Here is a 13,546-nt window from a genome sequence, read left to right as displayed (position 1 = left end):
GGCTCAAGCAACTGACCAGGAAAAGGAGACATTTCTGTGCATATGCACCCTAAAATGCCTTCCCAGGTTGCTTTCTCTTAATCCTAATGTTGGTAGTCTTGGGTGACTTCTAGATTTTGCCAACCTTCCATTAGTTACAAATGCAGGGTTTTGCTCAATAAAAAGGATGTAGTTCAGTTTCTCACCCTTCTTAAGAAATCTTTCTGAAAACTGGGAACTGTTAAAATTGACATCTAAAGTAGTGTTGCATTCAGTAAAAAGTCTCATCAATGTTCATAAGAAGAGGCACTAAATCATTAATTCGAGTCACCTTATAACATGTCTTAGAATCAGTTTCCAAAAGCTGTAATATGGGCCCCATTAACATTAAACACATCTGTGTCTACTTACGATCTGTGTGACTGAAAGCTCTGAATTCAATATAAAAACCTCTGTGTGTGACCAGTTCATCTGAATGGAAGCTGATTGCAACTGAATAGCCATATTCCTTGACCCTGTTGCCTTCTGCAACAGGTTTACAATATCTAATAAGGGTAAAACAGAAGAAAATTACAATCATACATCATTGTAATAGGAATAACCAATTATTGCCACATTGTTGCCATTTTGATAACTTCTCATGACTCAGATTCTGTTATCACTATTGGAACTTGCATATTAAAAGTGGAACCTGCAACAAAATGTCTTGCAGGTCCCACAGTCTGTGTTGTGACAAACCTGTCTGATGTAGCTCAACAGTGCTCCCTAGAGTGTTTAGTAAGTTGGCACCACACTGGGATGACTGAATAGGCTTATCTTACCTTCTTTTTCTCCAATATGTATCCAAAACCTAGTCTCTTTTTAAATAATAACCAGACTGGTTCAAAATAGTTTGAGATATATGTTTAGGGTTGTTAGGAAGGTGAATCCATCCACTTAGTAATTTTCTGATTTGCTGGCTAAACCACTGAGATTAGAAATAGAGGTATCACATGATTGGATAAAACAGTCAGTCTCTGATAAGGGCCCAACTTTTACTGAACTCAGATTCCAATATAAGTAAGAGTTTGCTCATTCCTGGTGATACCTAATGACATCTAATTGGAGACCAAGATGCTTTCTCTGACCATCCTCTCTGTACTGAAGTCTGCATATGCGCTAGACCCCAAGAATCTACTCAAGTTAGATTGATTTTTATTTATTTATTTGGAATTCTGTATGTGTGACTGTTGCCTTCCTTTGTTCCCCGCTTTGTTCCTCCCCCCCCCCCGAAAAAACTCCTTTATATTTGAACATTTGGCTGTGTGGTATTAAAAGGGAATTTCTCACTAAGAACTCTTCCCTGTATGAAGGACCACATGTTACAAAACTACCACTTGTATTTTTAGGCTTTTCATAAGATTTTGTTAAGTTCTGTGTTTCTGAGCTTTGGGGAAGAAAATCCAAAGCACCTTTCTTCATAATTTTTTTTCCCCCCAGGGCTGGGCTGAAGGGCCATAGGGCTCCGAAACTCCCGAAGCAGACTGACAGACTAGGGTGTGTCAGGAGGTTGATCCAGACTGATGGCAGTCTATCAGTAATTGTTTTGGGAGGAATTCTTGTAAAGAAGGGATCCACCAATAGGAAAAGCTATGCCCTGCCCAGTCCATAACCAGTGTGTTCTCTATTCAGGATTCAAACCTTCATTCCATTACCTCCTTCCTCAGTTTCCTATTTGTTCCCCAGCCTGTCAGTATTCTGTGGCCATTGAACATGCTCAGTCCTCATTAAGCTGTTTAGGGGTTCTCCTCGTTGGGAGTTTTTATACATCTGCAAACCTCTGCAAAAAATTTTTGTATACTTCTGCAAACCTCAGATTTCCCCTGATTTTTCTAACTCCTTCCTCTTGTGCATGAGTGGTGCTGCCATTTTGGCTACATAAGCAACAACACTTACAGCCTGGACATCGGAAATGGAGGAAGTGATACTTTGGGTTACTGTGTATATTTCAAAGCAAAAAAGAAAGAAAAGAAAATGAAAGACTATTTATTAATTTATATCTTATTTTGTGTTCTGCTTTGCAGTTGGAGTTGACATATCTGATATTTATTGTAAGGAATGAATCTCTAATTTCTTGCACGCACACGGGTGGGGAATAAATACGGGTGTGACCTAAATAGAACATTAGAGCAAATTCTGGTATAAACATTCCAGTTCAGTTTTAAACACAAGAGTTGTTCATGACAAATGCTTTTCTAATCCAGGTTTGGGCTGTGCTTTGGTATGCATAAGACAAGGACCACAGTCAACATGTCTGTGGTTATGTTAATTCAAGGTGGGCCCTAAACGTGTTATGAGGCCACTGCAATCAATCAACCATAATCCAGACTAAGACCATGTACCACAAGCACCAACCAAGAACTAGAAATATGTGTAGAGCCAATAACTCAAGCCCCTGATCTCATCCCAGTTGCTGGGGAACTTGGGCAAGAGGGTGCTGTTGCGCTCATGTCCTGCTTGTGGGCTTCCCATGGGCAGCTGGTTGGCCACTGTGTACACAGAATGCTGGACGAGATGGACCCTTGGTCCAATCCAGCATGGCTCTTCTTATGTTCTTAAAACATAGAACATGCGTATTTTCATAAGTTCCTTGATAATATACGACATATATGCAATTCCCTCTGACACATGGCCATCCTACATAGAGCAAATGGTTGTTCAAATTCTAAAAGCCTCATTGATTGCGTCTTGTTCCTTATCTTCCTACTTAACGGATGAAAATCCAGTCACAGAGACAAAAGTTTGTAATCGCAAGAATGTAATTTAATTATTAGAAACTTCTTTTCTTCTTGAGTGTTTTGAACTACCTCAAGGGACACAATAGCTTTTTTCAAGTTTTGATGTTCTACTTTTTGTTATAATTCTCTTCTTTAATTTATTTTCTTGTTATAGATAATGAAAAGTCTTAAAACAAATATATGAAAAAAAAGCTTCAAGATAAGTAGCAGACAAGGTTCTAGCTCACCTAACTCCATCAATTTCCAGCCAATCTTTATCACATTTATTGGATCCTGGAGATTGTTCCTGAACTTGTATTACAAGAATGTTTAACAGCAGTCTATATCCAGGTAGTGGTGCCTAAGATTTAAAAAAAAGTCTTTAAAGAACAAATATGTAGGAAAGAACATTTATTGCACTTTTTGCCCTTTTATACTTCAAAATAACTTCTGAGTAGTCATTATATGGATCTAGAGATACTCCATAGAGATGTTGACCTGGTGTTGAATGGGGTACGGCTACCCTTGAAAGACCAGGTCCGCAGCCTGGGGGTCATTTTGCACTCCCAGCTGTCCATGGAGCCTCAGGTGTCAGCTGTGAGCCGGACAGCGCTGTATCAACTCCATCTGATACGGCGGCTAGGCCCCTTCCTTCCCGACCATCTGCTCCCATCAGTAGTACATGCCCTGGTCTCCTCTTGTTTAGACTACTGTAGTGCGCTCTACGTGGGGTTACCCTTGAAGACGGTTCGGAAACTGCAGCTGGTACAGAACGCGGCGGCTCGCCTGATTACAGGCAGCCGCAGGCGAGCTCACATCACTCCAGTGCTGAAGGAGTTGCACTGGTTACCAGTTGTTTTCCGGGCCAAATTCAAGGTGTTGGTTTTGACCTTTAAAACCCTATATGGTTCCGGCCCAGCCTATCTTAAGGAGCACCTCCAGCAGCACCAGACAGGCCGCTTAACAAGATCAGCCTCGGATGGCCTTCTCTCTGTCCCATCAGCCAGGACAGCTAGACTGGTGGGGACGAGGGAGAGGGCCTTTTCTGTGGTGGCCCCCACTCTGTGGAACTCCCTCCCTAGGGAACTCCGCCATGCCCCCTCTTTAATGAGCTTCCGTCATGCATTAAAAACGTGGTTGTTCAGGCAGGCATTTGGGGTGGGTTAGGGTATTTTAGAAAATGTTTTTATTGTAGAATTTTATTGTTTTAAACTGTTTTATTGTACGCTGTACATCACCCAGAGTGGCTGGGTGACCAGCCAGATGGGCGATTAATAAATTTAATAATAGATAAAAAAATAAAAAATCCATCATTTTTAATCCATCATTAAAAAATCTAGCCGGTGAGACGGCTAGAGCACCGGTGGCGGAAGTCTCGCTCCAAAGACGATCAGACACGGGCTAGAGCTGTATCTTCAGCCTATCACGTGGCGGTGAAGGCAGCAAAAAAGGAATATTATGCTGCCTCCATCGCGTCTGCAAAGTGCTGTCCCAGGAGGCTGTTCCAAGTGGTCCGGAGCCTGGTCGGTCCTGTGGCTCCGGAACCACTGGAGCATTCTAAGGCCTCCTGTGAGGCCTTGGCAAGGCACTTTGCAGATAAAATTGATCAGATTAGGTGTGTTACTCTGCACGCTGTGGATACAGTTAGTGAGCAAGAGGCGGCCTGTGGCAAACCGGTTTTGTGGGATCGGTTCCAGCTTCTTCCTCCTGATGAAGCGGACAAGGTGCTTTCATCGGTACGGCCGACCACCTGCTTACTTGATCCTTGCCCATCTTGGCTCATTATGAGCTGCAGAGAGAGATTGGGTGAGGGGATCAAGGTGGTGGTGAACGCCTCCCTCAAGGAGGCAGTGATAAGACCGCTCTTAAAGAAGCCCTCCTTGGATCCTCACGTTTTGAACAACTTTCGCCCAGTCTCAAATCTGCCATTTTGGGGCAAGGTGATTGAGCAGGTGGTGGCGGTGCAGTTGAAGGCACACTTGGAAGAAACTGATTATCTAGACCCATTTCAGTCGGGCTTCAGGCCTGGGCATGGGACAGAAACGGCCTTGGTTGCCTTGGTAGATGATATGAGGAGGGCTCTGGATAGGGGTGAATGCTCCTTGTTCTCCTCGACTTCTCAGCGGCTTTCGATACCATTGACCATGGTATCCTCCTGGACCGCCTGGAGGGGTTGGGCATTGGGGACACCGTATTGTGGTGGTTCCAGTCCTTCCTCTCTGGCAGGTACCAGAGGGTAGCACTGGGAGAGGAGGTTTCGGACCCGTGGCCACTTACTTGTGGGGTGCCACAGGGTTCCATCCTCTCCCCGATGCTATTTAACATCTATGTGAAGCCGCTGGGGGCTATCATCAGGAGGTTTGGGGTGCAGTGTCATCAATATGCGGATGACACGCAGCTCTAGCTCTCGTTTAAATCTTCACCAAGGATGGCCATAGAATCCCTGTCCAAATGTCTGGAGACGGTGAGTGGCTGGATGGGGAGGAATAGGCTGAAGCTGAACCCTGACAAGACCGAGGAACTTTTGGTGGGAGACAAGAGGAGGCTGAGGGATGTTGACCTGGTGTTGAATGGGGTACGGCCAACCTTGAAAGACCAGGTCCGCAGCCTGGGGGTCATTTTGGACTCCCAGCTGTCCATGGAGGCTCAGGTGTCAGCTGTGAGCCAGACAGCGCTGTATCAACTCCATCTGATACGGTGGCTGCGCCCCTTCCTTCCCGACCATCTGCTCCCATCGGTAGTACATGCCCTGGTCTCCTCTTGTTTAGACTACTGTAATGCGCTCTACGTGGGGTTACCCTTGAAGACGGTTCGGAAACTGCAGCTGGTACAGAACGCGGCGGCTCGCCTGATTAAAGGCAGCCGCAGGCGAGCTCACATCACTCCAGTGCTGAAGGAGTTGCACTGGTTACCAGTTGTTTTCCGGGCCAAATTCAAGGTGTTGGTTTTGACCTTTAAAACCCTATATGGTTCCGGCCCAGCCTATCTTAAGGAGCGCCTCCAGCAACACCAGACAGGCCGCTTAACAAGATCAGCCTCGGATGGCCTTCTCTCTGTCCCATCAGCCAGGACAGCTAGACTGGTGGGGACGAGGGAGAGGGCCTTTTCTGTGGTGGCCCCCACTCTGTGGAACTCCCTCCCTAGGGAACTCCATCATGCCCCCTCTTTAATGAGCTTCCGTCGTGCATTAAAAACGTGGTTGTTCAGGCAGGCATTTGGGGTGGGTTAGGGTATTTTAGAAAATGTTTTTATTGTAGAATTTTATTGTTTTAAACTGTTTTTATTGTATGTTGTACATCACCCAGAGTGGCTGGGTGACCAGCCAGATGGGCGATTAATAAATTTAATAATAAATAAATAAATAAATAAATCATTGTCACTGGAGGCCCAAGTGGCCGAGGCAGCTTGGAGTGCCTTTTATCGGCTTCACCTGGTTCTCCAGTTACGGCCTCTCCTGGATAGGGATAGCTTAGCCACGGTGGTACAGGCATTAGTAGCCTTAAGACTGGATTACTGCAGTGTGCTCTATGTGGGGCTGCCCATAAGATTGATCCAGAAGCTGGAGCTAGTACAGAATGCAGGAGCTTGACTGTTGTCAGGAGCTGCCCCTTTTAAACATCTGACTCCTTTGCTGAAGGAACTGCACTGGCTGCCTATTTGCTACCAGGCCAAGTTTAAGCTATTAGTACAAGTGTACAAAGCCCTAAACAACTTGGGACCAGGATAACTGAGAGAGTGTGTTCTTCTTTACCAACTTGCCTGGTCACTGAGGTCATCAGAGGGCATGCTCCTGGTGGTTCCACATGGTCCCATGGCCCAGTTGGAGCCCACTAGAAAAAGAGCCTTCAGTGTGGTGAAGTTCACTGTGAGCTCCCTGCCTTCGGAGGTCAGGAAAGTGCTAACATTGTGTTGCTTTTGATGCCTCCTGAAGATATTGTTATTTGGAGTGACCAGCCGCGGTTTATTAAATTCAGAATTTGTTTCTTTTAAAATGTTTTAATTGTTTTAACATGGTGTTTTATTATTTTATCTTTGTTGTTCACCACTCTGAAGTCTTTTGATGTGGAGCAGTATATAAATATTATAAATAAATAAGAAGAAATAAATATCTGACTACACAGTAAGGGACGTAAGTCCCTTACTGCATAATCATATAATGACTACTACCCAGTGAGTTCAATTAGGCTTCCTCCCAGGTGTGTGTACTCCCAGGTGAACAAGGCATTGCTGTCAATAAGCAATGCAGGATGTGTAGATATGTGCGTGTGTCCAACAACAGTTTTAGTCATCAAGTGACAGTGAAATAATAGCAGTACACTGGAAAAATCGACCACCCATTCCCCATACCCACACACACGGTTATTCCTCAGAATTTAGGTTTGTTATAGGATTGAATTATGATGAAGTAGATGGTGAGAGCAATCCTAAGGTACCTAACATACTCAAAAGGTTGTGAAGATAATGGTGGAGGATCATGCATACCGCCTTGAACAACATGGAGGAAGAATAAAATAAATATGTATTAACAACTATTCCAATTCCATGTTATGCTGATTTAGAGCCTGTTTCTACCCATCACACAGACAATAATCACATTTATATAAACAAAGATCTTTAACAGCATGAAACACTATCATTATTTTTCTTATGGGTTTCCTGGTCTCCTTGTTTTAGAAGAAAATTGTTTTCTTTCGAAAATAAATAAATAAATAAATAAAGTTTTTAAAAGATCACTGCTGTTCACTGCTACTTCTGAGAGTACATACCCTGATAATCCAGTGGCAGTCAATATTTGGTGGATAGTAACTTGGGTAATACGGAGAAATTACAGTCCCATTCCAAGAGGTATACCGGCCACCGCATACTAAGGCAAAAAAAGTAACAGAACTACTGTTGTTTTGGAAAACATGGAAACCAAGAAGGACAGTAAGCTATAACACCTTTTGTTTTGTTTTTAAGTACCATTCTCTTTTATGACTCCAAATAGGTAGAATGGATACTTTTCATTACATTTCTGTGGAAAGGGAGCTGTGTTGCCCCAGTCTGACAATCTGTTCAGTACGTAGAAACTTTGATTTTCTAGGGACCCACTGCCAGCACAACATGAAGCCAGAGCTTCCTAGAGCAACAAGAAATGAGCTGAAACACTCTTTTCTAGAATGGAATCAGTCAGCAGAGCTTGTTCAGTCGTTCAGTCATGTCCAACTCTTCGTGACCCCATGGACCATAGCACGCCAGGCCGTCCTGTCCTACGCTCTCTCCCGGAGTGTGCTCAAGTCCATATTCATTGCATCAGTGATGCTATCTAGCCATCTCATCCTCTGCCGTCCCCTTCTCCTTTTGCCTTCAGTCTTTCCCAGCATCAGGGTCTTTTCCAGAGAGTTTTCACATTAGGTGGCCAAAATATTTGAGCTTCAGCTTCGTTATCTGTCCTTCCAATGAGCACTCAGGGTTGATTTCCTTTAGGATGGACTGATTTGACCTTCTTGCAGTCCAGGGCACTCGTAAGAGTCTTCTCCAGCACCACAGTTCGAAAGCATCAATTCTTCGGTGCTCAGCCTTCCTTACAGTCCAGCTCTCACAGCCATACATTACTACTGGGAAAACCATAGCTTTGATTATACAGACCTTTGTCGGCAAGGTGATGTCTCTGCTTCTTACTATGCTGTCTAGGTTTGCCATAGCTTTCCTCCCAAGGAGCAAGCGTCTTTTAATTTCATGGCTACAGTCACCATCTGCGGTGATCTTGGAGCCCAAGAAAATAAAATCTGTCACTGCTTCCATTTCTTCCCCTTCCATATGCCAGGAAGTGATGGGGCCAGATGCCATGATCTTCGTTTTTTTAATGGTGAGTTTCAAACCAGCTTTTGCACTCTCCTCTTTCACCCTCAACAAGAGGCTCTTTAGATCCTCTTCGCTTTCTGCCATTAGGGTGGTATCATCTGCGTATCTGAGGTTGTTGATAATTCTCCCGGCAATCTTAATTCCAACCTGTGATTCATCCAACCCAGCGTTTCTCATGATGTACTCTGCATATAAGTGAAATAAGCAGGGTGACAATATGCAGCCTTGTCGTACTCCTTTCCCAATTTTGAACCAGTCGGTTGTTCCATGTCTGGTTCTCACTGTTGCTTCTTGACCCTCGTACAGGTTTCTCAGGAGACAGGTAAGGTGGTCTGGTACTCCCATCTCTTTAAGAATTTGCCAGAGTTTGTTGTGATCCACACAATCAAAGGCTTTAACGTAGCCAATGAAGCAGAAATAGACGTTTTTCTGGAATTCGCTTGCTTTCTCCATGATGCAGCGAAAGTTGGCGATTTTGTCTCTAGTTCCTCTGCCTCTTCTAAACCCAGCTTGTACTTCCGGTAGTTCTCGGTTCGCATACTGCTGAAGCCTAGCTTGTAGGATTTTGAGCATCACCTTGCTGGCATGTGAAATGAGCACAATTGTACGGTAGTTTGAACACTCTTTGGCATTGCCCTTCTTTGGAATTGGAATGTAAACTGACCTTTTCCAGTCTTGTGGCCACTGTTGAGTGTTCGAAATTTGTTGGCATATTGAGTGCAGCACTTTAACAGCATCATCTTTTAGGATTTTAAATAGCTCAGCTGGAAGACTGTCATCTCTGCTAGCTTTGTTGTTACTAATGCTTCCTAAGGCCCACTTGACTTCACTCTCTAGGATGTCCGGCTCAAGTTCAGTGACCGCATTATCATGGCTATCAGGGACATTCAGATCTTTCCTGTATAGTTCTTCTGTGTATTCTTTCCACCTCTTCTTAATCTCATCTGCTTCTGTTAGGTCCCTGCCTTCTTTGTCCTTTATCATGCCCGTCTTTGCACAAAACATTCCCTTGAGATCTCTGATTTTCTTGAAGTCTTTCCCATTCTGTTGTTTTCCTCGATTTCTTTGCATTGTTCATTTAAGAAGGCCTTCTTGTCTCTCCTTGCTATTCTCTGGAACTCTGCATTCAGTTGGATATATCTTCCCCTTTCTCCCTTGCTTTTTGCTTCCCTTCTTTCCTCAGCACCTTGTAAAGCCTCATCAGACAGCCACTTTGCTTTCTTGCATTTCTTTTTCTTTGGGATGGATTGAGTTGCTGCCTCCTGAACAATGTTACGGACCTCCGTCCATAGTTCCTCAGGCACTCTGTCTATCAGGTCTAATCCCTGAAATCTATTCGTCACCTCCACTGTATATTCAGAAGGGATATGATTTAGGTCATACCTGAATGGTTTAGTGGTTTTCTCTACGTTCTTGAATTTAAACTGAAATTTTGCAATGAGAAGCTCAAGATCTGAGCCACAGTCAGCTCCAGGTCTTGTTTTTACTGACTGTATAGAGCTTCTCCATCTCTGGCTGCAAAGGACATAATCAATCTGATTTCGATATTGACCATCTGGTGAAGAGTCACCTCTTGTGCTATTGGAAAAGAGTGTTTGCTATGATCAGCATGTTCTCTTGGCAAAACTCTATTAGCCTTTGTCCTGCTTCATTTTGTACACCAAGGCCATGCTTGCCTGTTATCCCGGTGATTTCTTGACTTCCTACTTTAGCATTCCAATCCCCTATGATGAAGAGGACATCTTTTTTTGGTGTTAGTTCTAGAAGGTGTTGTAGGTCTTCATAGAACCGATCAACCTCAGCTTGTTTGGCATCAGTGGTTGGGGCATAGACTTGAATTACTGTGATGTTGAATGGTTTGCCTTGGATTTGTACTGAGATCATCCTATCGTTGTACCCCAGTACTGCTTTTCCCACCCTTTTGTTGACTATGAGTGCTACTCCATTTCTTCTAAGGGATTCTTGCCCACAGTAGTAGATATGATGGTCACCTGAATTAAATTCGCCCGTGCCTGTCCATTTTAGTTCGCTGATTCCCAAGATGTCGATGTTCAATCTTGCCATCTCATGTTTGACCACCTCCAGCTTACCTTGTTTCATTGACCTTACATTCCAGGTTCCTAAACAATATTGTTCTTTACAGCATCGGATTTTCTTTTCACCACCAGACACATCCACAGCTGAGTGTCCTTTCGGCTTTGGCCCAGCCGCTTCACTCTTTCTGGCGCTACTTGGAAATACCCTCTGCTCTTCCCCAGTAGCATATTGGACACCTTCCGACCTGAGGGGCTCATCTTCCGGCGTCATCTCTTTTAGCCTTGTGATACGTTCCGTGGGGTTTTCTTGGCAAGAATACTGGAGTGGGTTGCCATTTCCTTCTCCAGTGGACCACATTTTGTCAGAACTCTCTGCCATGACCTGTCCGTCTTGGGTGGCCCTGCACGGCATAGCTTATGGCTTCACTGAGTTACGCAAGCCCCTTCGCCACAACAAGGCAGTGATCCATGAAGGGGATCAGCAGAGCTAGCAGATGGGAATTCTGGTGCCCTGTCCCATTCTAGAAATGAGCATTTCAGCTTGTTTCTGGGATTGCTCTAGAAAGTGCTAGCTTCCTGTTGCACTAGTAGTGGGTCCCACTGGCACAACATAATCAGCAGGGGTGCACAAGCAGCTTTGGATATTGCCCACTGAATCATTATATGGAATAGTTCTAGTGTTCCAAAAATGTTTCAGATACATTATCTTGACAATTACATCTTAACTCGGATGCAGTCCTTACACATATTCCTTTGTGTGCATACAATAGATCCATCCACTGAACAATGGGAACCCTCTCATGTGCACGTTCTCTATGGACACATTAGAGCACACACTGATGTGGGCTAAAGCTCACACTGAACACCAGCATGGTTGTTTAGTTATGCCACTAAGAAATACTGCAGGAAAATAATGGCCAAACTAGATGTGGCATGCCACTAGCAGTGTCGTGGTTGGTTTTTATTATTGGTAATAGTCCTCTGGGACCTTGCCTTTGGGGACTTATAGCCACTGTAGGAGCAGTGAGTTCCTTCTTCAAGGCCATGTGCACTGTGATTCTGATGAAAATTGCCTCCCCAATGGCAGCCATTAACTGTCATGTTCCATAGCCTTGACCTATCCTCTGGCTCTAAAGAGGACTCAGAGGCAGAGGAGACACCTTCCATTAATCCAATCCCCGCTAGGCCAGGGCCTTCCAGACCAGAGGATGTGCCTCTACCTGATTCCTCAGATGCAGAGGACACTCCCCCATTACAGCCTTCACCACCCCCACCCCATAGGAGCCAACTGCTACAAATCAGGCAGTAGCCCTTTAAAAAGCAAACTACCCTTAAGGGAGTGGAGTTAACTGCAGGTCTTGAGCTGCTGACCTTTATAAGCCTTCAGAAAGCCTTTGACTGTTGCTGAGTCAACAGTTCATCTTGCTTGAGTCTCACCTAACTTGGAGCTGGCCAAGGTCCTGGAAGACCCTGCTTGGTTTAACTCGCCTGGCTATTCAGCACCCCTGACCTGACCTTGACCTGACTTGCCAAGTCCTTGCCTGTATGTCTCTTGCTGGTTTTAGCACCACTGGATGCCTTGAACCAAGTTGAACAAGACATTAACAATCTAAGAAAGAACCACAGAACTTAAAGTAATGTGTTTAGTGCAGGGGTGGGCAAATTCTGTAGTCTGTGCTGCCCTACAGAAATTGCTCTCCCTACACCTTTTTATAAGCAAAGATGTGACTTTTTTTGCCACCACCGGTACCACAGTGTGAATTTTGGACAGCAAATTTCAGGGGAGAGGTGCAAAAAAGGCTGGGGGTGCATAGGGCCCATAGGCCACGTGGTGCCCACCCCTGGTTTAGTATCACATCTAGTTTGGTCCTTAGTTAACACACTTTAAAGGGTTCCACAAACAACAGCCACCCTGAAACAAATACAGAAACAGTAGCATTTAAAAACTCTCCTTTGCTGATAATCAGATATCAGTGTAATTATAGAGTTTTTAAAAAAGGATAGCCCTGCCAAATATGGGCCTATTCACAAGTGAGACCAGGGTGCCATGCCTGGAAATGGTCATGGTTAGAATGCCACATATAAAAGACAGGGAAAGAGGAAGGCCAAGGAAGAAAATGGAGAGGAATGTATTGTTTTTTATTTTTGTCATGCTTTGTGGTGAACCACTTTGAGCATACTGTATATGGGAAAGTGGTATTCAAATAAAGTGACTATGACTATGACTATTAAGGAACTCTGTGACTCCCCACAGTCAGAAAGGGAACTAGGAGTCTCAGAAGAGAAAGAACCACATGACAATAATTCATGTGTACATGTATGTGCTGAGCAGCTTTTCAGAAAATATGCTTTTACGATTATGATAAATTGTGACATGTGGAGGCAAGTCAGTTCCACCACCACTCCCCTTTAGAGGAAATTGCAGTGGATTTGCACATATTTCCCATTAGAAGAATAAAAAAAGAATTTCCAACAAAGCATATTTCAGTACTCTTTCATTCTTGTCAAGGTTGCTGTGATCTGTAGAACTTTGTATAGCCTCTATTGGCCATGGAGAGCAAAGAACCAAAATCACAACCCATTCAATAGTCAAAACGGGGTAATTTCGTTCTTGTGCTTGTAGATTCTCAGCCATTGAATTGTAAGTGCTATCAGCATTAAAAAAAAGAAAGAAAAAAGTATAGATTTTAGGGGGAAAAAAATCCCTGGAGCCATATCGTCTCCCCATTGCAATTCACAGAAATATTTCAAACAGATCACAACTACATATGAAGCATCAAAAGTAATTCACAAGCATCAGGGTACAAACAATGTCTGTGTCCTACTTACATTTGGATCTTCTAACTACATACCAATTTTAGGAACTGCTTGGAAATATGCTTTCAATATATTGCTCTCTTTTCTTCGGTCCAAGGAGAAAGTGACCAACAT

At 44.0% G+C, this 13,546-nt stretch overlaps 1 protein-coding gene across 1 annotated transcript in view; it reads right to left on the bottom strand.

Annotated features, from left to right (window-relative positions):
• The window catches only part of LOC146349716 (suppressor of tumorigenicity 14 protein homolog), a 27,130-nt gene extending 13,584 nt beyond the window's left edge, over positions 1-13,546 (bottom strand). Inside the window, exons 1-4 of the mRNA XM_084843372.1 lie at positions 13,468-13,546; positions 7,502-7,599; positions 2,984-3,096; positions 391-524 (exon numbers count right to left, since the gene is read on the bottom strand). Coding sequence (XP_084699498.1) covers positions 391-524; positions 2,984-3,096; positions 7,502-7,599; positions 13,468-13,546 — 424 coding nt within the window. The remainder of the gene's footprint in view (positions 1-390; positions 525-2,983; positions 3,097-7,501; positions 7,600-13,467) is intronic.

The sequence above is a fragment of the Heloderma suspectum genome, chromosome 3, assembly GCF_057233095.1.
Source record: "Heloderma suspectum isolate Gila_16-S chromosome 3, 16-S_ref, whole genome shotgun sequence".
NCBI lineage: Eukaryota > Metazoa > Chordata > Lepidosauria > Squamata > Helodermatidae > Heloderma > Heloderma suspectum.
The sequence above is the reverse complement of the archived record's forward strand: the minus strand, read 5'-3'. Positions and strand labels throughout refer to the sequence as shown.